We start from the raw sequence: 26,755 nt of genomic DNA on the forward strand, positions 1-26,755 counted from the left end.
AAATACCCAGCATGATATTAGTTAATATGAGAACCTGGAAGACAGTGAAAAAGCCATTAAGTTTCACTGAAAGGAAACAGAGCTTTCAAATAAATAAGCCATCCTTCTAGCAGTGTCCAGAGACCGTGAGAATGACACAAGTGTCCCACATATTCTATCACTAAAACCTAAGTTTTCTAAAGGGACAATCTAATTAAGTTTCACTTTGATTCAGGCCTCTTTCTTGAAAAAGAAAATACTGAAAGTCATTGAAAACACAGAATACAACCTCTATGTGCATGATATGCATCAAGAACACAATGTAGAAATGTATCTAAAAATACCTCCAGTAAGAGTAAGAAGGGGGATGTCACTGACTTAGGGGGATTTATATACACAGATAAGCACACACAGGATAACAGAATACTTGAAGGTAATGAATCATCAAAAGTTACTGTATTCTTACAAATGCAAACCTTGGAAATGGGCAAACTGCAGAACCAGGAAAGCATCCACTAAGTTTTTTGTGGTTTTTTTTTCTGTTGGTTTTGGTTTTTTTTTTTTTTTTTTTTTTTTTTTTTGTTGGTTTTTTTTTCAAAAGTAAGGGCCTAAGACCCTAAGAGTAACCCTTTAAATGTTACTTCAAACAGTAAATTTTAGAGTGCAGTAGGAGTATTAAACACAATTCTTCTTTGCAGAATATACAGATGAATATCAGAGCACATCAAAGCTTCCAGTGCTTAAAACAGTCTTTAGTATGCAGACAAAATGGAAGCCAGTTACTCAGACTATAAAGCCTGGTGTGAAGAGCCCCGTTGGAAATAAAACTTGCTTAAAACTTGGTCATTGCTAAAGACAGCAAAGGCAGGTCAACGAGCCTGTGATGTGGTACCTACACACTAAACAGCAGCACCTTTCAAGATCCTAACCAGAAAGTGTTAACCTTTAAAGGTTTAGGTGACAGAGAACAAATACAGTTTGGGGGCTCAATGAATGGCCCGTTTGATGGGTTCCAAAAGAATACCAAAGAATTCATCTTGGAACTACTAATTTTCTTCAAATCTGAGAATAAGAAGTGTCTCTGGCAAATCAGATGAGACTCATACAACAGCAAAATCTGATTTACGAAATAGAAAGGAAAACTAATCAGCATTTAATAACTATAAGATAAGGATCATACACTGCTCTGCACTATAACAGGTTCTCTGTACTGTAGGATGATTGTTCAAAGCATTTTAAAATATGCAAGTGGGAGGCAACCTTAGTGAAGGAGTTAGAAAACACTCCAGAAAACCCTGAAACAAAAAAGAGCATACAAGAAGAAATATTTCTCAAAAAAAAAAATTTTACAACTTCTAAGACAGCATCAGCTGTTCCAGTGGTACAGACTGATGAAGCAGTAGGGTAAAAAATGCCATTTAAAAATGCACATACAAAATCTGAAAAACTCAAAACTATCTTTACAAACTGAATTCTTGAACCGGCTTTGGTTTATATAATTTATGACACGTAAAACAGGTGATTGCGAAATACAAGCTTTAAGTGCCTGAATCACATACAGACCAATGGTATGTCACTCAGGATCCAACAGAAAATCAGTAATATTTAGGACTATTTACTTCTAATTACCTTGGCAAAAATTACTTAAGAGGATTTAAGATCAGAATCTTTTTTCCAAACATTTTTTACTGATTTATGCCCAAACAGTTAAGATCCTCAAGAAAGAAAACATTTTCCATTTGAAGATTTTTACTTTCTCACCTACAAAGTCCTGATATAAATGAAAAAATCTTGATAGATTTCTTAAAGACTTAAATCAATAATACTTATTAAGTCTTGATTATATTATTGATTATATTGAATTAGCTACTTAACATAATGAAAAAGCATGATACTTATTCATCAATATACTGCATGAAAATCCTAGTGCCTAGCACTCTTTCAGAGGAGCCCAGCAGGAGCTACACCTACAGAGAAAGGTTGCTCCATTTCCTAAACTGAGCTGTTCCTGAATGGAACTAACTTTTGAAAATTACTATCTACAGGATTTTACACAGAACTTTTATCAACAGTTTTCCTTCATTGAAAGTAAAGGGTTTCCTCTAATTGTGAGAACACAACTTTTGGGTATGGTATCCAAAGAAAAGGAAACAGACGGACAGAGAACTCCAGAGCTCTCCTATGCAAGTAGGTCCAGCAATCCAATTCTCTTAAAAATAAATAATTAAGCACTTATTTGCCTTCTACAGCTGTTTAGGAAAACTTGCTCATAATTTGTTCCTCTTTCTAGAACAGAGAACAGAAAATGAAACTGAAGTTGCTATGTGAAAGAGAGATCAAGGCAGAGATCTTCCACTTCTGAGATGACATACAGAACATCACAGTAAGCTGCAAAGCTTTGAATTACTTCAGTAATTAATAAGTTACACAGCTGCATTCCCAGTCCTAAATTTCCAGGTCTTTTTTACCTTGAGAAGTACTTCATACAGGGAGATTAAAACTTCATATTATTCAGCCTGAAAGATCCAGTGCTTTACAGCCGTCTTCTATGATAGCTTGCAGTGTACTTGAGGAAGTGCATGACCTGAATCCTTTGAGACTGAAACATCATACTAAAAAATTATTCTAGCCTAGCAAAAATTAACAGTGCTTGCTATCCTAAGATTGTCTTCCTGGCTTCATTGACAGGAACTGGAAAGACCAAATGAGATGTTTCATTGCTCATGCAGTCAACCTGACAGTGCTTGAATCATTGTCAAGTGATGATAATCAAGAGCTATTAAATACCAGCCCAGCTTTGCTATTTTTATAGGCAAAACTGAACAAGAGTTTAAAATAAGGCTGACTTGCGTGTTCATATTTTTGTGTCTAATTGGATGAATCTAGAGCTGCATTTTTCCCCTCACACCTGAAGTATATGTATCTTCAACAGAGAATTTTTTAAGAGAACTCAGGAGTTAGCCATGCTTATCAGCTGAAGGTTAGTTCTCAGCATCTGCTTTTGTATCCATTTTTTTCCAATGCCATGCTGTTAGGAAGTAATTTCTGAGCATTATTACAGCTACGGAGGGAAGGGAAAAAGGAGAAGTCAAGGAGGAAAACAGAATAAAAGTAAGGAGAAGAGAAAATAAAATCAAAGTGGGAGCATTACCACATTAGCATGGCATGGCCTGTCAAAGTGACAGCATGACCAATGACTGCTGTTTTGGTAGCAACAAAACAAAGCAACTTTGCTTCAGTTTTACCCATTCTTGAGTATTTCATGTTTCTTTGTATGGGATATCTTCTGAATGTGTACACTTCCCCTGGGCACACCAAAGAAATTACCTCTGGGTACTGCAAGTTCATGCCACCATAATTATTCTATGAAGGACGTTCCTCTGTGCATGCAAATACATAATCTAATCTGCTCTCACTGAGTGGAAAAAGGGGAAAAGGAAGAAAACCCACTACAAATCCACACACAAATCTTCACTGAGAGACATTAATCTGCTGCCAATCATACTGCATAAACTGTCCCACTGTCTCCACTCACAGCAAAATGGGCCATAAGCGACTGCTACTTTTTCCTGCCAGGTTCAGTGCCTGAGCTGCCTGTTGGAGTCACTACATTAACCTTTTCTATTGTCCACCTCTTAAGTCAGACCTCTGGGTGTATATGTGGGGGTTGGACTAGATAACCTTTAAAGGCCCCCTCCAACCCAAACTATTCTACAATGTTCCAAACAGGTCAACTGGCCTGATCCACTTTAATACACTGTATGTCTGATAAGAGGGGACTTCACCATATTTAAGCCTGTGGATTTGAAGGTAGGTCATCTATACTCAGCCCAGCACTGTGGCAAGCATCTTCTTAAATAAAGAATACACTTATAAAAAGTATAGTGAGAATCTCCAAATTCACTAACTTTTAAAATATTTTCAATACATCCCAGAGTTCTGTTTACCATCTACACCACACAGAAAAAAATAGCTTTAAGTATCACAGATGAAGTACATAGCGGACTATGACATTTAATTTTTTAGAAAGACAAACCTAGGCCAAGAAATGAGCTAAGTATTAAAAAAAAAAAACAAAAAACCCCACAAACAACCACCCCCCAAAACAAACAAACAAGCTAACAAGCAAAAAACCCCAACAACAACAAAACCCCAGTACCAGAACACAGTAAAAAGCTCCACGATTCCTACGGCATCAAGAAAAACAGAAGGGTTTCTAAAAAATATTTGTTTTGGTTATAATCATCTTAGAAAACTCAGCAATTGTATATTGGGTGCTAATGATTAGTATCTTAAAAAAACCCAAAAGACATCACTTTCAAAGAAGTTAACATGTTTAAGATGGAAGAAAAATTTCCAGAATACTAGTGTATAATGCATGCACACACCCCACAAACCTTGAAAAAAGCACCAAGTTGCCATTTATCCAGATGTTCATCAACCCCCAGCATCCTCAACTATATTGCTCAAAATTGCTCCTATTTTAATAATATAAATCAAGAAATAGGAAAAGGATTTTTCATAGTCAGGAAGTTAATACTATGATTATTTATATGAAATAAAACCAGATGGAACATTTATTTTCTCAAAAGCTTTTGCAAGTGTTGATTGGCATAAAATAGTTCCCTATTCCATCTTTCTACCTCATGCACTTATTTTATTCTATGTGTTTTACAAAAACTCACCCCCTGCTCTAAAACTGTTGCTAGAAATTAAACTGGCAGAAGTTTTCATACGGCTGGCAGAACTCCTGACTAGAGTTTGAGCAGGACAGAAAGAAATTAAGAAATGCAGGGGCGTTCTTTTTTTTTTCTCCTCCTGGTTTCTCTCCTTATTTTGCTTTATTTTCTCAGTATATGGTCTTACATTTCCCAGTGGCCAATCAACCTACAAGTAAACCAATTAACCACACTTATTCTGACAACACAAGAGTCAGACTCCTGTAGTCCCCATGTCTCTACACTGACAAATTTAACAATCCAAGGAATAATTCTTTTTAGGCCTTCTCAACCTCCTCACAATCTCCAATACTTTGTTTGCAAATTCACCTTAAAATGTTTTATATTTCCAAGCCTCCTGCAGTCAGGCAGCTGAAGTTCTTGGACAACACTAAGCGATCAAATAATTAAATTTCAAATCAGACTTCACATGAAACAATCACTATGCATTTAAATACAACAAATCAGGACTGTGGATCCATCAACAGATTTAGTCAAATTGTTGCATTTGTGTGTGTGTACATATATATACACACACACACACACATATATATATATATATACACACACACACACACACACACTTACTACCATTCCTGTCTAAATTAACCAGGAGAGAACTTATACCAATTTGGGTTTGTTTTTTCTAAGGAACATTTATTTTAGTTTTTTTACTTCGAGGACATAAGTTTCTTAGATATGCATGTTTTACTTTCACTTCCTCCATTAGTGAATGGTAACTGAATGCTGTACCTATGAAGCCTGAAGCCAAATTGGCCTGTGTTCCCGAGAGGCAAAAATTCATTAGAAATCAAGTACTCAAGAATTAAAAAAACCCCAACAAACTGTGTTCCATTTCACTCCAGACACAATGTCTACCCTTATCATATCAAATTAAGTAATAGCAGTCCTCACTACAATATTAAATTCCATCAAATGCAAATGGAATTCATATATAGGTTACTTGCCATGATTTTACAGTAGTCCACCAGATGCAAAATCAGCCCTACATTTACTAACAGATTTAATATGGAATCTTTGTTGCATACTGATAACAGTATGTGAAGTATGTATTAAAAAATGATAAATTCCCCCACTCTGTGCTTTTTACTGTGTGAATATTCTACTATTCTAAATACTCATTTACATGTGTTTCAGTACCTTGAGAAAATCTGTGTAGCTGGAAGTAAATTACATACTTTACTGAAATTTTCTACTACTGCATTTGGACAAGAAATAATAGAAACACAACATACTGCACCGTAGTCACTATCTGAAATCCTGTTTCTATAGTAAGTCACGGTGGTTGTTCTAGGATAGTGTATTTTAAACACTTAGTTTCTAATTAAAATAAAGAGTACTGTAACAGTAACTGTGAATTATTACCTACATTTACAAAAGCTTAGGGATGATTAATAACACCAACTACACAGGCAAATTTCATCTGATCACAATCTATCATTTTACAATGTTAAAAAAGGTTTCTTAAAACAATAATTTTTTCCATCTGCTATCTTACTTATACACAACTGATACAGGCAGATTTTCAACGGTCAGTAAAATCTACCTGCTATCCATTAACCAGTTTCATTTTCCTCTGTTGTAATAACTGCACAAAATATTTCCCTGACAAAAGGATGCAGCTTTGTAACAAAAGAGCAAGGTAATTATACAATGGGTATTTTGAAAAGGTTATTGAACTTGTCACAGTTAAGACTTGACGTGCCCAACCTTCAAGAATCGTACATCAATCTCTGATGTCATGAAAATTTCCTAAGTAAACCAACAATCTTCTTTTGGAAATTGTTGCTAGATACCATGTGAAGCAAACCCAAAATACATCAAATATGTATAGGAAATTTTTAAACACGTCTCCCGCTATGCAGCTGTCAGTTCCTACAGAGCACTACAAGGATTGATGTACTCTGTAAATGCCCTAGTAGACCACTAAAAAAATTTAAATTTAAGATTAGACTACACTCCTGCTTCATATATTTTAAAGATTCACATATGAAAGGTCAAAGTATTGAAATGAACTGCTTTCAATCCTCTTTGAAGGTTAACTCATCTTGTTCAATAGTCCCCTGATTCTGAAAGAGCTGGCATTTCAGTAATCTTGTCTATAAAAACCAACAGCATGTGGGACACCACAGTTACAAAGGAGTATGTCACTGGATCCTATACATCTTTCTTTAAAATAACTAGAAAAACATCAACCCCAAATGTAAGTCAAGAGAGCACAATAAAAACAGTCCATAAGAATAATGAAACAACCAGGCAGGTGCAGTTTTACTCAACCAAATAAACTGTTCCTGTGAGCTCTGTCATACAAGAATATAGGAGTGACAAGGAAGTGGGAAACACTGAGGAGACTGAAGAGTAAGGGACAGAAACAAGATGTCCTTAATGTCAAAACCCCTCATATTGGCTATGGATAGGTAAGAAAGAAAGAAATATGTGACAATGCAGCTCTTGACCACTCAAAAATTTTGATACTTTGCATATTAAGCAAGGTTCTTTTTAATTATTTTTTCTTTTATTATTTTAATTATTCAGTAAAATTAAGGATAGTTAATATTCACACCATTCAAAGAAAACTGTGCAACAGTAATTCAGTTTCAACTGCAGGGATTTCCCACAAAGCTGCTAACTCATGTCAATCCACACAAGAAGCCTGTTGCATGCCTTCTCCTATGATTGGATGGCTCTGGAAGGAAAAGCTCTGCTGGATTCTACTGAATAAAAATACTTTTACCTACAGCATGAGATTAAATTTTCTAAAAAATAACCAAATAGGCAGAATGTACTACTGTATACATCACCTAATGCATTTTTATTATAACACAGACATCTGCATGAATCAATACTAGCTGCATACACAAAAAAAATCTAAACTGTTTTTAAATCTTGGTAAGTATCTGACATTTGTGCTGGCTTCCTGGTGAACTGTAGCTCAAGATAGCTGCCACCTGCAAATTGCTTAAATGAGTATGGAGAAAAATTTGAAAATAACATGAGGAATAAAATTTCCTATGTGAAAGCAAAATGTTTGGTTGCAAACAGGAAGACTAACCAAAGAAATAAGATCTGATAAACTGCCACATCTGTATGAACCATATATGCTTAAAACACAAGACACTATTAAAGAATAACTACAACATTTTCAGGTGAATACTAACTGGCCAAACTGTTTCAATTCACCCTCCTTGAACAAGCACAAATTCTAACTATAAATGCCCCCTAAGTATTAGCTCTACACAAGTTTAATTCCCTTTATATCTTTACCAGCTTCAGGAAGAAACTACATCTATTTATTTCAAAATAACAATAGAAAATCTTTTAACTTCTGGATTTTATTTCTGTAACTGGGTTGTTAGTTTTGAAGAAAATCAAAAGCATATTTGCTCTACATACACCTAACTCTACAGAGAGAAAGAAAAATGGCTGAACTTAAATGCATTCAGAAATCTGGTGGGTTTTGTTTTTGTTGCTTTTTTTCCCCCCTTTAAGAATAAAGTAAGTTTTCTTACAAAATAAAAACCTTTTCTTCCCCTAAAGAATTCACAATTATTAACATAAAAAATCCAAGGAATTAGTACTAATTCCTGGTGTGATCTAGGATCAGAAAACTATTCACTGTGTGTGATAAAATGCAATCTATATAGAGGTACATAATGAAATTATCTAGATTATAAACTTCCAAATTAGGATATTTGGAAACCAAAGCTTTTTATATTATTAATAAAGATTAACTCATTTCTATTATCACATTGCCTTCCCTTGGTACTTACTTCAGAACTAAAGTACCAGATCAAATCTGCATGCTCTTTCCAAGCTGTTAGGAAAATGAATGGAAGTTGGGGCTTTCCAAACAGGCAAACTAAACAAAACCCCCAAAATATAAATGAAAGACAATTCCCCTTGTTAATCTTACCTAATGTTTTCTCCTGGCACGATTCCAGCATTTCAATCATTACTGTCCTCACCTGATCATTCAAAAAAACCCCAGCCAACCAACCAATTAAAAAAAATGCACCATCCCAGACTCCCAAAAATCCTGTTATTCAAAACAACAAAAAAATCCCACCAAACAAAAAAGCATCTACAAATCAACACTTCCCTTTCCCACCAAATAAACCTCCCATCTCCCCTAGCTTTTGGTGCACATCTTCACACCTAATGTTCAAACTGAACTCCTATGGCTTTAATTCAAAGAGACAAAATCCATACATGCTGTTTTGATACCTGCATAAGGGTTCCCAACATAACAACATAGTATTTATTTCAAAGGTAATATAAAAGTCATAGCAATGGCCATGGATGACATTAAAGAAATAGCTGTATGTAATTTCCTCATGCTGCTTTTCCTCCTCAAAGTTTTATATGAGCTTCTCAAATAAATAGAACTATGGTGTGCTAAGAGAAGATATAATTAATGTGTTGAGCTGTTCTGCACTAATGTATCAAGATAACACTTTCTTTAAAATCCTTTAGAGAAGTCTCTTTAAGAGCACCATCTTACCTTCAACTCTACTTAAAGTGTACAGACTAAAGAAAAAAAAAAAAACACATGAAGTGTGATTATATGTTGGGATTTTAACATTTCCATAAAATACATGGCTATACAAAGTGCCTCATACACAGTAATCAGTTTCATAATGTAAAAATATGCTTGGATTAATACTCAGCAAAATGAAGTCATACAGGGCAGAAGTATTTTTCATGGTCCTGCTTACAAGCCTTCTATTTTTGCCATGGTATGTCAAGTTTCCATGTAATTTAACAGAGAATTTGCAAAAAAAAAAGCAGCCAATTCATCTTTCCTACAGGTTTCATATACACCCATACGTGTGATCATAAAAACTGCATCATGAAACTTGTCTTGGATTATGTGACAAAACTGAAGAACCCAAACTTGGATCAGTAAGTCTAATTGTCCAGGGCCAACACAAAAATGAATAATAATTTTCTGACAGTAACTATTTAACTGTGAGGAGATCATGTTTCAAGTGCTAAAATCTGAAGATTAACAATCACATGTACTTAAAAATTAACAAGTATGTTAACTTTCCAGATGCATCCATTCAAATAAGTTTTGTAAACATTTACCTGTATCCAAGCGCTTTACAGGGGACTCATCATCAACCTCAGAATCTCCACATGCACTCCTTGATCTTTTCCTTGGGTGCAGAAGTGTCTCCAACCTTGGAAGGACTACAGACAAAAAGGTTTTGGTCCCTAGCTGTGGAGAAGTTGGCTGGGTTTCAGTGTTCTTTGCAGACTTTTGGGGGCTTATACTTTTCGATTTGCAGAAGAGAATGGATGTACGTCTGTTTACATCAGTTGATGACTCAGCTACAGCAGAAACAGTCGACTCATTGAGATTACTGTCAAGTAAGTGTTCTGGAGTGTGTCCATTTATTTCTTTCTGAATGGAAGTACTATATAATTCATTATCAAATTTTACTCTTTTGTAAAGCTTACTCTGCTCTGGATTGAGTTCTACTGGTTTGAGGGTTGGTGGTTCTGAATTAGTCTCCAAGTTTGAAGGAAGAGGTAATGCATCTGATGGTTCAAGTTTAGGGGGAGATTTATCTCCTGAAAAAATTATAAATAGAATGTGATTTTTGAAAACCTGTAGTTATAAAGTCTATTATAAAACTCACTATAAATGTGCAGCCCACCAAATAAATTGTTGTCTGGAAACAAAGCATAACATTTTAAAACCAAAACTTGTCTAGCAACAATCTGTCCTAGTTAGTAGTTCCTACTTTTATACTGGGAATGTAACAGGGGTAGAAAAGATGTATACAGCTGGTGTTAACAATTTATACCTGGATAAGTATTTTCTTCTTCTCATGCAGTTATGTTAGTTTCATTAACTAAAAAACTACAAAATCTATTTTTTTCATTAGAAAGTTGGGGTGGTGGATGATTATCTGTTAAATGCAATTATACTGCCATTCAAGAAAAATTTTTGATAACATACATTTTTATCTATTTCACCTTATCAATATTCACTTTACCTGCCTATGAAAAATTTTATCAGCTAACCATTAAAAAAAAGTACTTGTAACCTGTTCTATTTGAGTGAACTACAATGTGTTAAAAAATCTACTCAAGGGTATGATTTGTAAAGCTTTTTACAGTTGTGACCAGAAGTTTTATCTATCAAAAAGAAAAGGTAATAAAAATGGGGAAGAAAAACCCAACACCCCCAAAATCTTGCAGCTTGATTAGCCACTAGTTGACAACACACTTGATAATGCAGATTTGATATGAGAAATCAGCAAAACCACCCTCTACCATTTTTGTCCTGGCCCCTTCCCCCCACATTTTAATTTTTTTCAATATGATCATGTCCCACTCAATTCCACTAAATCTATGCTGGGAAAAGACAACAGAGATATGACAGCGAGTGTATAAAAGTAGTTTTAGGGTTTTTTCACAAATAATAGGAAAGAAAATAAACATTCTACTATTGCAGCATTCTCTAATACAAACAGAAGGATATCGTAACCCGTAATTATCCACTCAAAAAGATGTTAAAATCTTTCTAGCTTCCAAAAAAAATCTTTCAAAATATAAGAAAGGAAATACTTATTCTAGAACAACTGTATAACACTAACGAACTATTTATGCTATGACATAAAATATTTAAACTTAGTTAAATTTTCTATGCTGCCTGAACAAAGGTGTAAAATCCCCAAACGCTTAAGTCCTCTGCATGCAGTTTATTTTGTTTGGTTTTGGCCCAGAAATGTTTACTTGGAAATCAATGATTTCTAAGTGCAGAAAAATCTTTACCCCATTGCTTAAGGTTTAATCAAACAACAGCACAGTTCATATTAAAAATACCTGGTTGTAAAATACAGAGTGATTGTGCTTACATCATTTGAGGGCACACAGGTATTAGAATTGGTAACTAATATTTCAGTAAGACCGTAGAACGAAATGTACCATCAGATAAGCACATTTAAACTACCAGCCATTAAAAAATCCTATACATTAGAATCTCTAAGGTGACTTTCTTTGTGATCAAATTATTATTTTCTTACAACTAATTAGAAAATATTCACAGAAAGATTTAAGAACATAAAACCACTTGAGAATTATTTAGCTATAAAATCTAAATTTCATGGGGTTATTCTGGTATTGTATTTTTCACACGATCCAAGACTGGAAACAGAATTGCAAGGGGGTAATTCACAGTTCTATCAAAGTCAGTTCCTGTAGATCCTGGACACAGGATTTTAATACTTATCTCTTTGGGGGCATTTTTTTTTCTTTACTCCTCAATGTACTTTCTGTTTGAGAACTGAAGTTTGAACTAGTTATTATTAGTCTCCACTAGACCAGAACCATAACAACCATACCAATCAACCTTGGATCATGCCATTCATCATGTTTTGTTTTGTTTTTTTTAAAGCATAGTGTAAATATCAGAAAACCACTACTGGTCACTTTGGACTACTTTTTTCACAATAAACAGCTGAAGTGATAGGCTGTGGCATAAAAACGCTAAGCTACAAATAAAAAAAGTTGTGGATTTATTAGGTGCCAAATCCCACATTCCTAAGGAACTATATTTAATACCATCATCACTTGGAGATTAAAAAAAAATACCCAAATTTAAAAAAACCAAACCATTTAACATTTTGAGAACACTTAAAATCCTCAGAACAAGATAACATGCTGATGCGTGCACACTTTTTCTACCAATGCTCAAATCTCCAGCAAGTTATATGTTTGGAATTAAACACTAAGTTGATGTTTGAATGGCAGTTAAGGACTATCATTTTATTGACTTCACCTTTCAAAAATTTTGATAGCATCAAGCCACAACAAATAGAGACTACTTTATTTATTACCATGCTTCCACTTTCCCCCGAGCTCTTTCCTCCTCCTATTCAATGCACTAATTCAAAAATGAAACACATCTCTAACTTTCCTAAAGAAAAAAGTTTAGTTTCTCAGAGCTAGTCATGAAACTAAGTCAATAGAATTGTTATCCGAGTGACAGATTTTCTTTGCATCATTTGAAAATGAGCAATAAAACCTCAGAAAAATCATGTAAAAGCTAAAGATGCAAATATGATATTTAATTAAAATATGCTGTTAGTCCTCCCAGCACACTGCTCTCATTGAAATCAACGGCAATTAGCCAAGAGTAGACACAGTTCTGAGACAAATACGTTGAGGAAGAGAAGCAAAAGGGGAAGAGCTGGGCAGATACAGCTGATTTGATTCTACAACATGAAATTTGTTAAGTCTTATCAATAGTTAGATTTATTTAAAATAGATAAAAAAGTAAGCCACCCCAAAGCCTATCCACCCTCCTTCCCTAGAGCCTGGAGTAGTGAATAAAAAAGGCTACAAACACAGTACAACAGCCAGAGTCTTCATTACCACTGACCTAGGCTCACATGATCCCTAATACACATTTTGACATTTAAGGGTATTTCCAAAAGTACAAAGATATTTTCCACTCAGGCATTTCCAGCTGCTTTTCATAGGAGATTGTTTGCACTTTGATTTTAACATATACGTTTTGGAAACTTTTGCTACTGTGAAAAGTAACGGAGGGAGGTTTTTTTAAAGATCATTCTACTCTTAAAATATCTGTTGTGATTAAGCCGCTATTTTCATATTTTAAGATTGTTATTTTAATATTAAAAACAGGATTTTAAATTTAATTCATATTAATTTATCGAATTCTTTAATTCACACTATTGCTCCCATCAGAGCACCTGACTGAAGTGGTTCAGAACAGTACTTATTTAAACCTGGTTTACAATCTTACCTTCTTCCTCTCCGTCTTGTTCTAATGCTGCACTTTCTTCTTCGAAACTTCCAATACCTGATTCTATTTGAGGAGCTTGGTTGTGTTGTTGACTGAGTTTGTTGCGAATAATGCTGATTTCTTTCTTTAGCAGCTTTGCTCTTTTGCTCCTTGACCCACTGGATTTCATTGCACAGGTGAGATCAAGTTTTTCTAGCAGCTCTCTCAGCTGTTCTTCCAAGGACATATGTGCTCTGTTCGCAGGATTCAGTAACCTATCCACTGAAGTCAAAACACGTACGATTGAAAACATGTTAGCATTTCCCAGGATGTTTCTCAGAACAGTAATACCAACAGGAGCAAAAAAATTGAATTTGCATGCCAAAATAAAAAAATACTGTCAAAAACCTATTTACAGTCAGAAATGTTGAAATCAATTCTAACGATATATTAACTATTTTTCTTAATCAGCATTTTGCTCAAAATAACTAAGTAGTAGAGAAAAGAAGTACAAGGTCAGAAGGAAGACATAATTAATCCTTTCCACTCTAACAGATGAATTCTTTCTTGTTAAAGAAAAGGACAAAATTACAGTTATAAAAGAAATGTATTAATTATTCTCCTGCACTGCCAGACCTTAGAAAACTCACGTGTATGTAAAAAAAAAAAAATTGAATTCCTTGTATTACAAACATGCTTGATTTTTTGAATAGGTTATTTAGGAACGTGCTGAAGTTTATGGACACCGGTATTTATTTTCCGTGCCTTTCAAGCTTAAACAATCATGTGAAAGAAAGCACTCAAAAACTTTTTCTGCCTAAATTGTTAAATTAGGCTCTGACACTGCCAAAATCACAATCCAGATAGCACTTATGTCTAAAGACAAATCTGGTAGAATAGAAGCACCAAAACTCTTTTCAAGCAATGTTTTCAATGGAGCATGAGGAATCTAGTTAGCAAACTGAACAGCAACAATCCTGAACAACTGTATGGAAAATACATGCTGTGTGCAATGAAAAATGTAACTTTTAAAAATGATTGAAAAACATCTTACCATCTTCCCAAGAGAAAGGCTGGGGTGACTCAAGTTTAGGCCGTTCTGGTAAGTGCATTCCAGTTTCATTGTTATAACCAATTCCTTCAGCATCTCGCCTGGCTTGCCTGAGAACCACACCTCCTTGATCTCTTAACCGCACTGCAGCTCTATAAAATATTGTATCTTTTGCATTGTATTTCATACAGTTATCTATGATCAGATTGAAGTCTTCTTCAAACTCAGTGAGGTTTTTATAGCCTTGAGCTTCTAACCGTTTTCGCATGGTAGAGAAATCCATAGGATGTTTAATATGATCCAAATAGTCTGGAACCTTTGAATAAATATTTAAAACACAAATGGGTAAAACTGTTTTATTACAGACCACGTAACATTAGTTACTAACTGATCCACTTTTTTAAACGTATTTTGTAACACCTCAACACAAGAAATTAAAAATAGAATTGTACATCTTGATATTGCAAACATTTGCATGCCAACAGAAGTTTACATGTTACAATATTCTGCGTCTCGGGTAACAAGTTTGAGCTCTACTAAGAGATGTTGAAACTACTTTTTCCTGGGAATTCTGTGGTTTTATGTACTCCTAATTCCAGACAATTAATGATAGGAACAAGGCAAAATGGCCTCAAGCTGCACCAGGGGCAGTTCAGGTTGTATATTAGGAAAGATTTCTACACTGAAACGGTGGTTAAGAATTGAACAGGCTCCCCACGCAAGTGGTGCAGCTGCCACCCATGGAAATGTTCAAAACAAATGGGTGTGGGACTTTGCAATATGGTTTAGCCAGCATGGTGGTATTAGGTCAAAGACTGGACTTGACAATCTTGGCGGTCTTCTTAAATCTTAATGGCTCTATGTGTAATAAACAGATGTGTATACAGTATATGCACACACACACATGTATACTCTGTCTAGTTACACCTTCAAGTAAGAAGACAGTATTTGCACTGCAATTTTTGATATCCTTCAGATTTGCTTTACCAAAATCGTTGTACTGAAAGTATCAGTACGTACCCAACATACCTTACAAGTACTTCCCAGAAATTATTTTGGTATATTAACATAAAAAGGCTTTCATAGTATTACACCATAACTCATAATGTTAATTATCAGAATGAAGATTAAAAGGAGAAGTGTTAGAAGATTAAATACTGCTTCTAACTCTGCCTGTAATGCCTTGTTTCTTCTACTTAAGTGCCATCAGGCCACATGTGAACATCAGGAAACACAGCTGTAAATTTACCTCTTTAAGGTTCACTGGCTGAGCAAATATACGAGCAGAATCCTTTTCCTGCAGCTGATCCAGAACCGATCGCAGAAGAACAGTGAATGGAATAAGCTGAAGTTCCATAGTAACCTGCTCAATCTTGACCTAAAGGAGTAAGTGATCAACTGAGCATTTTTCATTAACACGCTGTATTAAAGTTGTTTAGCTGCAATAGTATAGTATTTTAGGTAAGATATAAAATATAAATACATTTAAGTAAATAGGTTATGTACTACTTTCAGTATCATCAGTTGGCATTTACCTGACAAAGGTTTTTAGCTAATGATTTTATAAGAAAAAATAATTCTCATTCCTTCAACTCCAGCTTCCCAGAACTCAAATTTGTATTTCATATTTAAGAATTTTGTTCCACTTCTAAATGTATTTTTTTAAAATGCTACATAATAACAGCTTCATAATTCACCACTAATGTGCAAATAGTAAGAATTTAAAGGCAACGTTTTAAATTAAATTTCAGTTGTACTGCTACATTCAAAATTTAAAAAGAGAATCTCATTTATAGGCAACACAAGACCAAAACAAAGAGCAAGTGGAAAGACAATGTTCTACATAAATTCCAAGAAAATTATTTCAAAAACCAGAATCAACATCTTCAAATACTTGAACATCCTTCAGAATTTTTATTTTTGACACTACTTCAATTTCTCTGCAGCTTAATTTTCAGGCCGTTTAAAGAGTTATCAGCAATGAAACAGTCTTTAGCTATAGCTGAAGTAAATTCTTAATGAAAAATTAAAGTTGTGTGTATATATATCAATATAATATAAACATGTAAATGAAGTATAAACAAACACACATGGAAAATACATGTATATAAATAATAATACACGTGTAAAGCAAGTGATCCATGAACGCACATGAATGATGCATAAATTCCAGAAAGCACTCCGAAACGACAGATTATATTAGCTTGCAATGAACAGACACAGTTTGCAAAAGTGAAAATGAAATGGTTTTTACAAATAAGGACCATTAAAAAACCCTAAGTGCAAACATTTTGTGTTCAGAGTTCTCATATAAGATTTTATCTTTCTCCATTATCACTTCCTCAAATCTCTTCCCCTGGCAACGATAACTGCAGAATGCCACAGGACTTCAGATGCAGCTTTTATTTCTGCTTTTTTTCATGACAGAGGATAAAAGGGATATTAAGTATATGGACATGCATTGAGAAAACCTGAATAGATCAAATCTTCTACAGTTCTTCAGAAACCAATAGTTTTTCCAAGTCTAAGAGAATATATTTTTAAATAATTTCTCTATACCAATGCACGCAGCATGGGCAACAAACAGAAGGAGCTGCAGGTCACAGTCCTGGTAGAGAGCTATGCCCTAATTTCCATTACTGAAATTTGGTGGGATGAATACCATGACTGGAGTGTGACTAGGGATGGCTACACGCTGATAAGAAGGGCCAAGAGAATACCAAGGGGCAGTGGGGTTGCCCTCTACATTGAGAAATGAATATATTGTGAAGAGCAGTCTCAGGAAAAGCCATGAGCAAGATGAAAGCTTAGACACCAAGGTGAGAGAAGGAACCCTGTATTTATTTCAGATCTAGGGGAACCTATTGACAAAGACTTATTCCTCCAGGTACAGACAGGCATTGCTTTTGCAGGCTCTTGTCCCGCTGGGGACTTCAACCACTCTGACACCTGGAAAAGTAGCACAAGTTGCAGAAGACTCCTGGAGTGCATTATGGATAACTTCACAAGGCAAAATTGAGCCTAACCAACCTAGTGGCCTTCTATAATGGAGTAACTCTAGCAGCAGACAAGGGAAGATGTCATCTATCTGGACTTCTCTACGGCCGTGGTCTGCAACATCATCCTTCTCCCTAAACTAAACTGAAGAGAGATGGATTCAATGAGCGGACCGTTCCATAGGAGAGGAATGGGCTGGATGGCTGCATCCAGAGAACAGTGATCAATAGCTTGAACTCTGGAATGAGATCAGTAATGAGTGGTCCCCCTCAGGGATCTGTACTGGAACCAGTAGTGTTTACTACTTTCCTCAATGACTAAGATCAAAGGATCAAGTGCACCCTCAACAAATCTGAAGATGACACCAAGATCGATTGTGCAGTTGACACACCTGACGGACAGGATCCCATCCAGATCCAGACAAGCTCAACAAGTGGGCCCCATGGGAATCTCATGGGGCTCAACAAGGTCAAGTTCCAGGTGCTCCTGCACCTGGGTTGTGGCAACCCTGGGTATCAGTATCAGCTAAGGGCTCCAGCCCTGTCAAGAACTTGAGAGTACTGGTGGATGAAAACCACAATACAAGTCAGCACTGTGAGCTTGCAGCCCAGAAAATCAACTGTAGCCAGGGCTATATCAAAAGAAGTGTGGCCAGCAGGTCAAGGGAGGTGATTCTGTCCCTCTACTCTGCCCTCATTTGGAACCACCTGGACTGCTGCATCCAGTTCTGCAGCCCCCATCATAAGGGAATAAAGCTCTTGGAGTGAGTCCAGAGGAGCACCATAATATGCTCGAACTGAAGCTCTCTTCTAAAGAAAGGCTGACAGAAATGGGGCTGTTCATCCTGGAGAAGAGAGGGCCCAAGTGAGAGTTTATTGCAGCCTCTCAGTACATAAATGGGGTTTATAAGACAAACTGATTAGTGGGGCCTGTAGTGACAGGAGAAGGTAGATTCAGACTACATATACGGAAGGAATCTTTTACAAAGGTGAAGCACTGGAACAACAAGTTGCTCAGAGTGGTGGTAGATACCTTATTCCTGGAAAAATTAAAGGTTAGGCTGGACGGGGCTTTGAACAACTTGACCTAGTTGAAGATGTTCCTGTTCACTGAAGAGGGATTGGACTATATGATCCTTAATGCTCCTCTCAATCTAAGTCATTCTATGATTCTGTGAAAATTTTATGTATTTTAAATAGTTTGAGTGCACAAATGTACATATGTTGCTTGGCCCTATGTGAGAATTAAAATACAGCTGTCCTTCTACTGAAAATACTGTGTGTGAGAATACTTAAATTATTTTTCCTTCAGAAAGTTTCACCATTTACCTGTTCTCTTTTTAATTTTTCACGCTTACGTATGAGTTCTATCAATAAACGTGCTCTTTCAAGATCATGGCGCAGCCTTTGCCAGTACTTCAATTTTTCTTTTAATGCTTGCATTTCTTCATCATCTTCTCTCTAAAAAAGAATTAAAACATTTCCATGAAATGAAAAATACATAGCTCTAGCTCTTTTTATAAAATAGTTCTATACAATTACAAAACATATGCACATGCAAGGAAAAATGACTGTCCTGTAGTTATGGCACTTGCTCATAAGCTTCAGGCTGCAACAACAGAAAACAGGTGGTCAAGATATCTTTCAGAGTTACTCAAGGGTGCAATTGAAAACAAAGTCTAAACTGGAAAGCAATCCTATGGCAATGGCTACTGACAGAAGAAGAAGCAACACAGCAATCAGCAACCGAGAAACACAACAAGCTGCAAAATACAATACAGGATTTTTCACATCAAAATCCGAACTACGTGAACACCGTCAGTTTCTTCAGAAACTCCAGCCTGATAGAAACAAATTACTCATGTGGTCAACACCGTCCACCTCTGTCACACCCAGCAGAACTAGGACACACTTGTAACAAAACAGAGTAATTATGGCTTATGAGAACAGGAAATGAGAAGCTGTTTATTAGATAATATAGTAACTTCAAATGGTACTACATGTGAATAATGCAGCAAGAAACCCTTTTGGAAAATGGATGAAAGAATTTAATTCACACATTTTTCAGAGTAAGTAATGTTTAAACACCTGCAGTATTTAGACTGTTTTGTACATACAAAACCCAGAGTATTTGTTTGCCTTTACTATTTTTCATAAGGAAAAGGGAGGATACTAGAATACTACTTATAGGATGCAAATGGTATTGGTAATCTAATTCAACAGAAATAAGGCCATAAAGAAACTGAATTTCTCATATTAGTACCAAGTACACAAAAGAAACATCTGCTTTAGAAAATTACTACATTTGAAAAATGAGTATTTTATAAAATAATCTCTCAGAGATATCCAAAACTTTGCATGCCTGCTCACAATTAGCATAATGCAATATACACTTGTCAAGTCATCTTGGAGGGTGTTCTAAAAACTAGAACAGTAAATCCCATCAACTTCTATATATAGAAAACAGAGAAATAAAGTGGCTAAGCAGATGAACAACAACCAACACTACAAATTATTACACTGAAAGCCATAAATTCCTTAAAAGAATGATTTAGAAGTACCATAGGTCATCTAAATGAAACTGTGCAATTTTTTCAAATACTTCACTCTAAAAATAGAATTACAAAAGGTGGAAGCTAAAAAACATTATCTAATAGACTTGCCAGCATTATAATTCTGTCATCGGCATTGTATTTTACTGATTTATATACTTTTTAAAGGTAAAGCTTAGTTTTATTCAAATCTCTGACTTCACTGTAGTTGAAAATAAAATATCAACTATTTCTGCACTAGAATATAGCAATCTGGAAATAAGTCTGTTCCTCTTTTCAATAAGATTAAAAAAAACCCACCCCCCACCCACCCACCAAAAAAAAAAAAAAAAAAAAGAAAAACAACCCAAAAACTGGAGCTAGAAATTTCTAGTTCCCTTTCCCAATGAGTACTACAACTGACAGTTGTAATTTATTTCTGAGAGTTAAATCTTTACGTAGATACAAGATAATTTAACTGCTGGGGTCAGAATATCAGAATAGTTCAAAGTAAATGCTGACAGAAAAGAATATTAATACTTCCAATAATTTTCAATTCCTTAAATTCTCAAGAGACTCACTGAAACAGGAAGTCTACACTACCACTAATTGCTGCTCTCCTAAACCTCTTCATCTCTGCATATAAACCTCATGCGTGGAAATGCAGCCCAACGCTTAGCTGTACTATTTTTTCAGTTCTACTGTTTCTCAGAACCAAAATTAAATTGCCAGAAGTAGAAGGCTTGTCCTCCCTTTGCCTGCAAACATTCAGAACCTGCTCTTTTGCTGCATGTAACCACATAATTTAAGAAACTGGGGAACCGATGAAAGCTAAGTCAACAAACTGTACTAGTTCTAGGGTGAGTCAGGAAACTTAAATATGGAAAGAAAAAATAATGTTACAGCAGGCCTTAGGGAAGTTTCTCAGACCCTTAAGTATTTGGCAAAACCTCAAGGTGCAGTTGCACTCAAATAAAATAAAAATCTTTTACCAGTTTTACCAATTTCATTCCATATAATAGGCACATACTTGTCAATCTGCAGATGTGACCCAAAATATCAAGAGTACCCTGCCTGCTTTTTTTTTTTTTTTCTGCATACATACACTACCTTTCTGAATGGCACTCTGGCTTGGGGATTAATAGCAAGCTTCCAATTTTTTGACACATATGCAAAGTAATGTTGGCAGACAGTTTACAGCTTAATAGCTAAGACAACTCTCCTTTTTCCTAACTTATTTATTATCTGACATACAACATATACCTTAATTAGATTTAAAGGTCCAGCCAAGTTGAAGAGAGCATGATGCACTGGTTTCCAACAATCAACCAGTAAAAACTGAAGATAGAAAGAGTTCCTTTCAAAATTTTTGCCTTTCTGACACAGAAAGTCTCTATTAACTTTCTGGTAGGAAAGTTTTTCTTCCAAGTCAGTCTTTCTACAACAGTCCTGAGACCCACCAAGTTTCATTTGGTGGATGACACAAGAAATTCTCGTTTGGAGAGGGACTCTTCATCGGGAACTGTACTGACAGGACAAGGAGCAGTGAGTTCAAACTGAAAGGAAAATTTAGATTACATATTAGGAAGAAATTCTTGACACTGAGGATAGAGAGAAACCAGAACAGGTTGCCCAGAGAAGCTGTTAATGCCCCATCCCTGACAGTGTTCAAGGTCAGGTTGGGTAGGGCATCAAGTAACCCGGTCTAGTGGAAGCTGTCCCTGTCCAGGCAGCAGGGTGGGAACTAGATGATATTTAAGGGCCCTTCCACTCCAAACCATTCTCTGAGTCTAAGATTTTCCAATGGACTTACTTCTTGCTGAACACGGTATTACCTAGAAAAGCTAAAACTTACACATTTACTAATACTGAGGTAAGAGGAAAACATTTTTAAGTCTACACAAAGAACATGCAGCAACTGAGACCTCATCTCACCATCAGTATACTACCAGTGTCTCCACACCAGCAGGAATACTGTCAGTGTAGCACCATATCCCTCCTTATGCTGGATGTGAATGTATGAGAACAGCCTCATTCCTTACAGAGATTGTAACCTGATATGATACAAACAAAAATAGAATGACAGTGATGAAACTGGACCTTGAGCAATACAATTAGTTTTATTAGCATGCTCTGCTGGTCTTGTATGCCAATCAGACAAAACCATTTAGTGGTTGCAACTTGTGTTCTTAATGAAATCTTCAGTGCAGATGTGACCTGAAGTCATCAGCACCTTCTTTATTTCTTCTAACAGCGGCTCTAAACTAACATCACCACAGCAGCAGCAAGCTTCTACACTTACGTTTCATGCCTTATTTTCCTTCCAGCATTCTTAAAGTTCAGGGAAAAGAACTAAAATAATAAGGATGTAAATCTATTAGAGTATTCTGAAACTTTTCCTTAATTTCCAGGTGGAGAAAGAAGTGAGAGTATAAACCATTCTCTGTTACAGAGTTCCTTGCTCCTGCAAATGGTGAGTCAGTCCAGGTCTTTTTGCCTGGTTTAAAACTCTTGGACCTTCCCAACCATACTATAACTGAACTCTGAAACACATTTATTAGGAAGTAAGTCTAGATCATGAAGTCTGCGCCCTTTGCCGAATTTGTTCTAGAAACCAGAGAGGGATCAAAACCTCTTTTCCACCACACATCCTGAAATCTCTATCTGTATCACATCACTGTTTATATTTCTTTGATTAACTGAAAAATCTATATAGATTTCTTGATATTCTGACCCTTCACATAAAACAAAAAGAATTTTCCCATCTGAACTGAAATGAACAAAATAATCACGCCCATCTAAAATTTTTAAGGTGTTCTCATAACAGCTATGCCATTGCTGTGTTTATTGTCTTGATTATAAATTGGTTTATACTTGGGAATAACAAAATACATTAAATGCCTTGCAGTTATGACTGCTTTAATAGTTATTGAAGCTGCTACGGAAAAGACACAATATCATGCACAGGACACTTGCTACTCACTGAAAAGCTAAATACACATTTTTTTATCAACAGAAGTATTTAATACTCAGCGCGTCTTGAAACTAGGTTTTACTTTTCAAAACTTTTTAACAGACCAATATAAATAGCTTCCAATTTATTTAGAATATATTATTTCCTTATTTAAGAATCATTCTCAAATTAGAAAAGAAAATAAAGAAATACTGTTTGTACTGAAGTGTAAACTGGCAACTGAATTTTTTAAATGCTAATATCAGAGGCCTATTTTATTTTACTCAAACATCAATTACAACAATAATTTTATTGTGGTAGTCATTATTTCAATATATAGAAATCTTGCCAACTTATCATGCCATCCCAGAAGAAAACTGAATCATGAAATTTTTCAGACACTAATAGCGGTGTAAGTTATACACTGACACAATAGCACCACTCTTCTGTGCTTGACTTTAGTATTTTATATGGACTCAAGCTCATTTAAAAAGAAGTTTATTATCTGAATAAATGAATTTCAACTATTATTATGCAACACTAATGAGGTACACTGCCAGGTATCACTCTTCAGAACCTCTCATGCAGAAGTAAAAGATTAATCAAACTTCAAAATGGAATAATACAGAAACAATGAAAACAAGATAAACAATTAGTCGATTTATATTCAAAACTGACTCCACCGAAAAGGAGGCCACATAACTGGAAATTGAGAATCTCAGCTCTAAGGAAAGGCTGAGAGAGCTTGAACTGTTTAGGCTGGGGGTGAAAAGGCTAAAGGGCAGAAATCTCACTGATACACAAATACCTGAAGGGAGGAGGCAAGAAGATAGAGCCAGGCTCCATTCAGTGGTGCCCATACAAGAGGCAATGGGCACAAAGCAAGAATGAACATCAGAAGACTTATTTTTTTTCTAAACTGTAAGGGTGACCAAGCACTGGCACAGCTGCCAGAGAGGTTGTGGAGTTTCCACCCCTGGAGATACTCAAAAGCCAACTGGACATGGTGCTGGACAAGCTGTTCTAAGTGGCCCTGCTTGAGGAGTGGGGTTGCACCAGATGACCTCCAGAGGTCCTTTCCAATACCAATTATTCTGGAAATGATTAATTAGTTTTTCCACACAGAAAGCTAAAACAAACAAACAAACAAGCAAACAAACAAAAACCAACCACAAAAACCACAAAACAAAACAAAACAACAACAAAAAATCACATACACAAACATGACAGATCAAATAATTAGGAGGCAATGTTGAACACGGTATTTTTATGACTACACCAATCAATGACTTAACCAGCAAACAGAAACACAATTCTAACAAAAATAACAGTTCCACTTCAGATGAGGAAAAAATTCAATTTAATACAAGTAAATTATTATAAAATTAATTCCTTAGTTTTACAGGCTATTTTACAGGAAGTCAAACACCAGGAGAATGGAAAGAACACAGCCACCTACACATTCCATTCCATTAAAAAAGGTAACTGAGATGCAGTAAAAATGTCCACATCATGATGTTTCACAGCATAATAAAGTCTACACACATGGAACCACACAATTCAGAAGTTTTAATTATTTTTTAAGCTATCCAGTAACTTGAAACCAAAACAGACCACCTGGAGTTTTAAAGGTTTTAAGCAACTTATTCATACGCTCCTATAACTCATGCTTGTCTACAATCCCACTTAACTGTGTCAAAAGCAAAACCAAGAAGTTGAAACAGGTCTTTGAACTTCATCAACAATTTGCATTTTGTTATTACCAAACAAGGTGGGCAATACAGATCTGAATTTGAAAACTGTAAACTAGCTGTCTAACCCTTTACCCTGTTAAAATCCACGGGTTTTTTTTTCAACTGTCATTTGCTTCGCATCTTTTGATGAATATAAAATAATTTCTTTTTTATCTGGCAGCACACTGAAGAATGAGTTCCAAAAAAAACTACACTTATCAAAGAAAAATGGCATTATGATATTTGTGATGACAGTATTTTTATGAAACGAAGAAAAAGCTGCACAATTTTTTTTTTCTATCTCACATTTTCAAAAATAATAGATAATTCCCAAATGCCAATACAGGTAATATCACTTCAGAATAGGGTAAAGAATTTATTCAGTTCTGAGTAAAAAAAGTTTTTGCTTTGTGCTAAGCTTCCTGATTTATTTTTAAGTGAATAAAAGAGAAACTTTCTGTTTTCTTCCTGTAAGTAAAAAGTATGCCACATACCTGTTGTGTGTTTCTTTGTGACTGTAAACTGGATTGCAGTCTTCTCAAGAGTGGAACACCATTCCTAGACAGCCTTTTAAGCAACCAGTAACTGTGCACTCGTTCAACAAAATGCTTCTTTCGCTGAATGGCCACCTGATTCATAATCTTATTTAATCTAAAACATGGAAAAACTGATATTGTATTTTTCACAGCAAAGCATAAAACATTTATCTATGGAAGTTAAACATCACATACATATGAATGCATACTGTAAAATCAGAAGTAGTCACTATGTTACTAACTTCTTTCAGTAAGATCCCTTCCGGTACAATTATATCTGAGCAGTAAATTACAACCAAATACATATGCTTGACACTGCACTTTCTCCTAAATACATTAAGATACCTTACAAAGCTAAAGGGAATCAAATTTTTTGTAACCATTAGTGGAAGAGCAATCCCAGATTAGGGCTAATAATAAAGCTTTACGTGCATTTCAGAACGATTTTCCTATTGAAAATGATAAAAGATCCAAATCACTATGAAAATCATCAGATCATTTGTTACCATCTACAGAAAGAATTAGTAGTTTATTTTACAGACAATACATATTCAAACTTTTTGCATAAATACCTGCAATGAAAATCTTGTATTACTCTATTAATATTAAATTTCTGACAAGTAAACCAAACAAAAAATGTAAAACACAGGAACAATTATTATTTTACCCCACAAATACAATGAAAATAACCAAACACAGAAGATGGTGAGGATTATATAAACAGTTAACAAAGTATTTCAATCAAAATCAATCAGTATTTTCTCCAAAATTGCTTTTTAACAAATGTAAATACTCATATACTCATTTACGAATACTCAAGGAAAGTGTTTTATGAACATCACACACAATACTAATTCCTCTATTTGACAATACTATTCCTCTAAATAATGACACGTTAGACAGATGTCCGAGTCTCACAATGGCTTCTGAAAACATTAAAAAAAAAAAAATTATCTGAAACATATCTTCAGCCGTCTGTGCCTACAGTATCTTGAAATTACAGCAAAACAGAAGTTAGAAATGTTACTAGCTGTAGAATGAAAAGATTTTCTCCTTCTGTGATAATGCTGGTATTTGTAACTGGTGGCACCCCTTGTAAAATGAATCCAAGATGCCCCAAGCTACCAACCCCCTGTATTGTAAGAGAGATGGTTCCTTCATTTGGGGGCAGGAGTGAGCTGGGAAGAAAAGCTAGATGTAAAACAGTTACAGAAAGGATAATAACAATGAAAAAAGCAATCTGTTAATTCTTCACTCAGAATATTATTACTAACCATAGCAAAACTCTACAATCAATAGTAGAGGATTTACCACACATTCTCCAAAATTTAATACTAAACCAAGCAAATATTAACTCAAGAAGTGTCTGATTTGTAAAGCAGTACCATGAGACATTTAAACAAAAATGACTGCATTTACATACCAATACTTTTCTGCTTTTTCCTTTTTTGTACTAGGAAGAAAGCAGTTTTGCAG

The 26,755-nt window shown here is 35.2% G+C and overlaps 1 protein-coding gene across 12 annotated transcripts in view; it reads right to left on the minus strand.

The window, feature by feature from the left end:
* BRD1 (bromodomain containing 1) overlaps positions 1 to 26,755 on the minus strand; it is a 68,067-nt gene that overhangs the window by 15,379 nt on the left and 25,933 nt on the right. For 10 of the 12 annotated variants that reach the window (XM_058420140.1, XM_040061307.2, XM_040061306.2 and 7 more), the window contains 6 exons: positions 25,238 to 25,394; positions 18,856 to 18,987; positions 15,780 to 15,908; positions 14,534 to 14,846; positions 13,501 to 13,761; positions 9,807 to 10,295 (listed from right to left, as the gene is read on the minus strand). In XM_058420140.1, the coding sequence (XP_058276123.1) occupies positions 9,807 to 10,295; positions 13,501 to 13,761; positions 14,534 to 14,846; positions 15,780 to 15,908; positions 18,856 to 18,987; positions 25,238 to 25,394 (1,481 nt within the window). The remainder of the gene's footprint in view (positions 1 to 9,806; positions 10,296 to 13,500; positions 13,762 to 14,533; positions 14,847 to 15,779; positions 15,909 to 18,855; positions 18,988 to 25,237; positions 25,395 to 26,755) is intronic. The other 2 variants (XM_058420141.1, XM_058420142.1) reach the window with 2 other exon arrangements.

This window comes from Hirundo rustica, chromosome 4 (assembly GCF_015227805.2).
Source record: "Hirundo rustica isolate bHirRus1 chromosome 4, bHirRus1.pri.v3, whole genome shotgun sequence".
Lineage (NCBI taxonomy): Eukaryota > Metazoa > Chordata > Aves > Passeriformes > Hirundinidae > Hirundo > Hirundo rustica.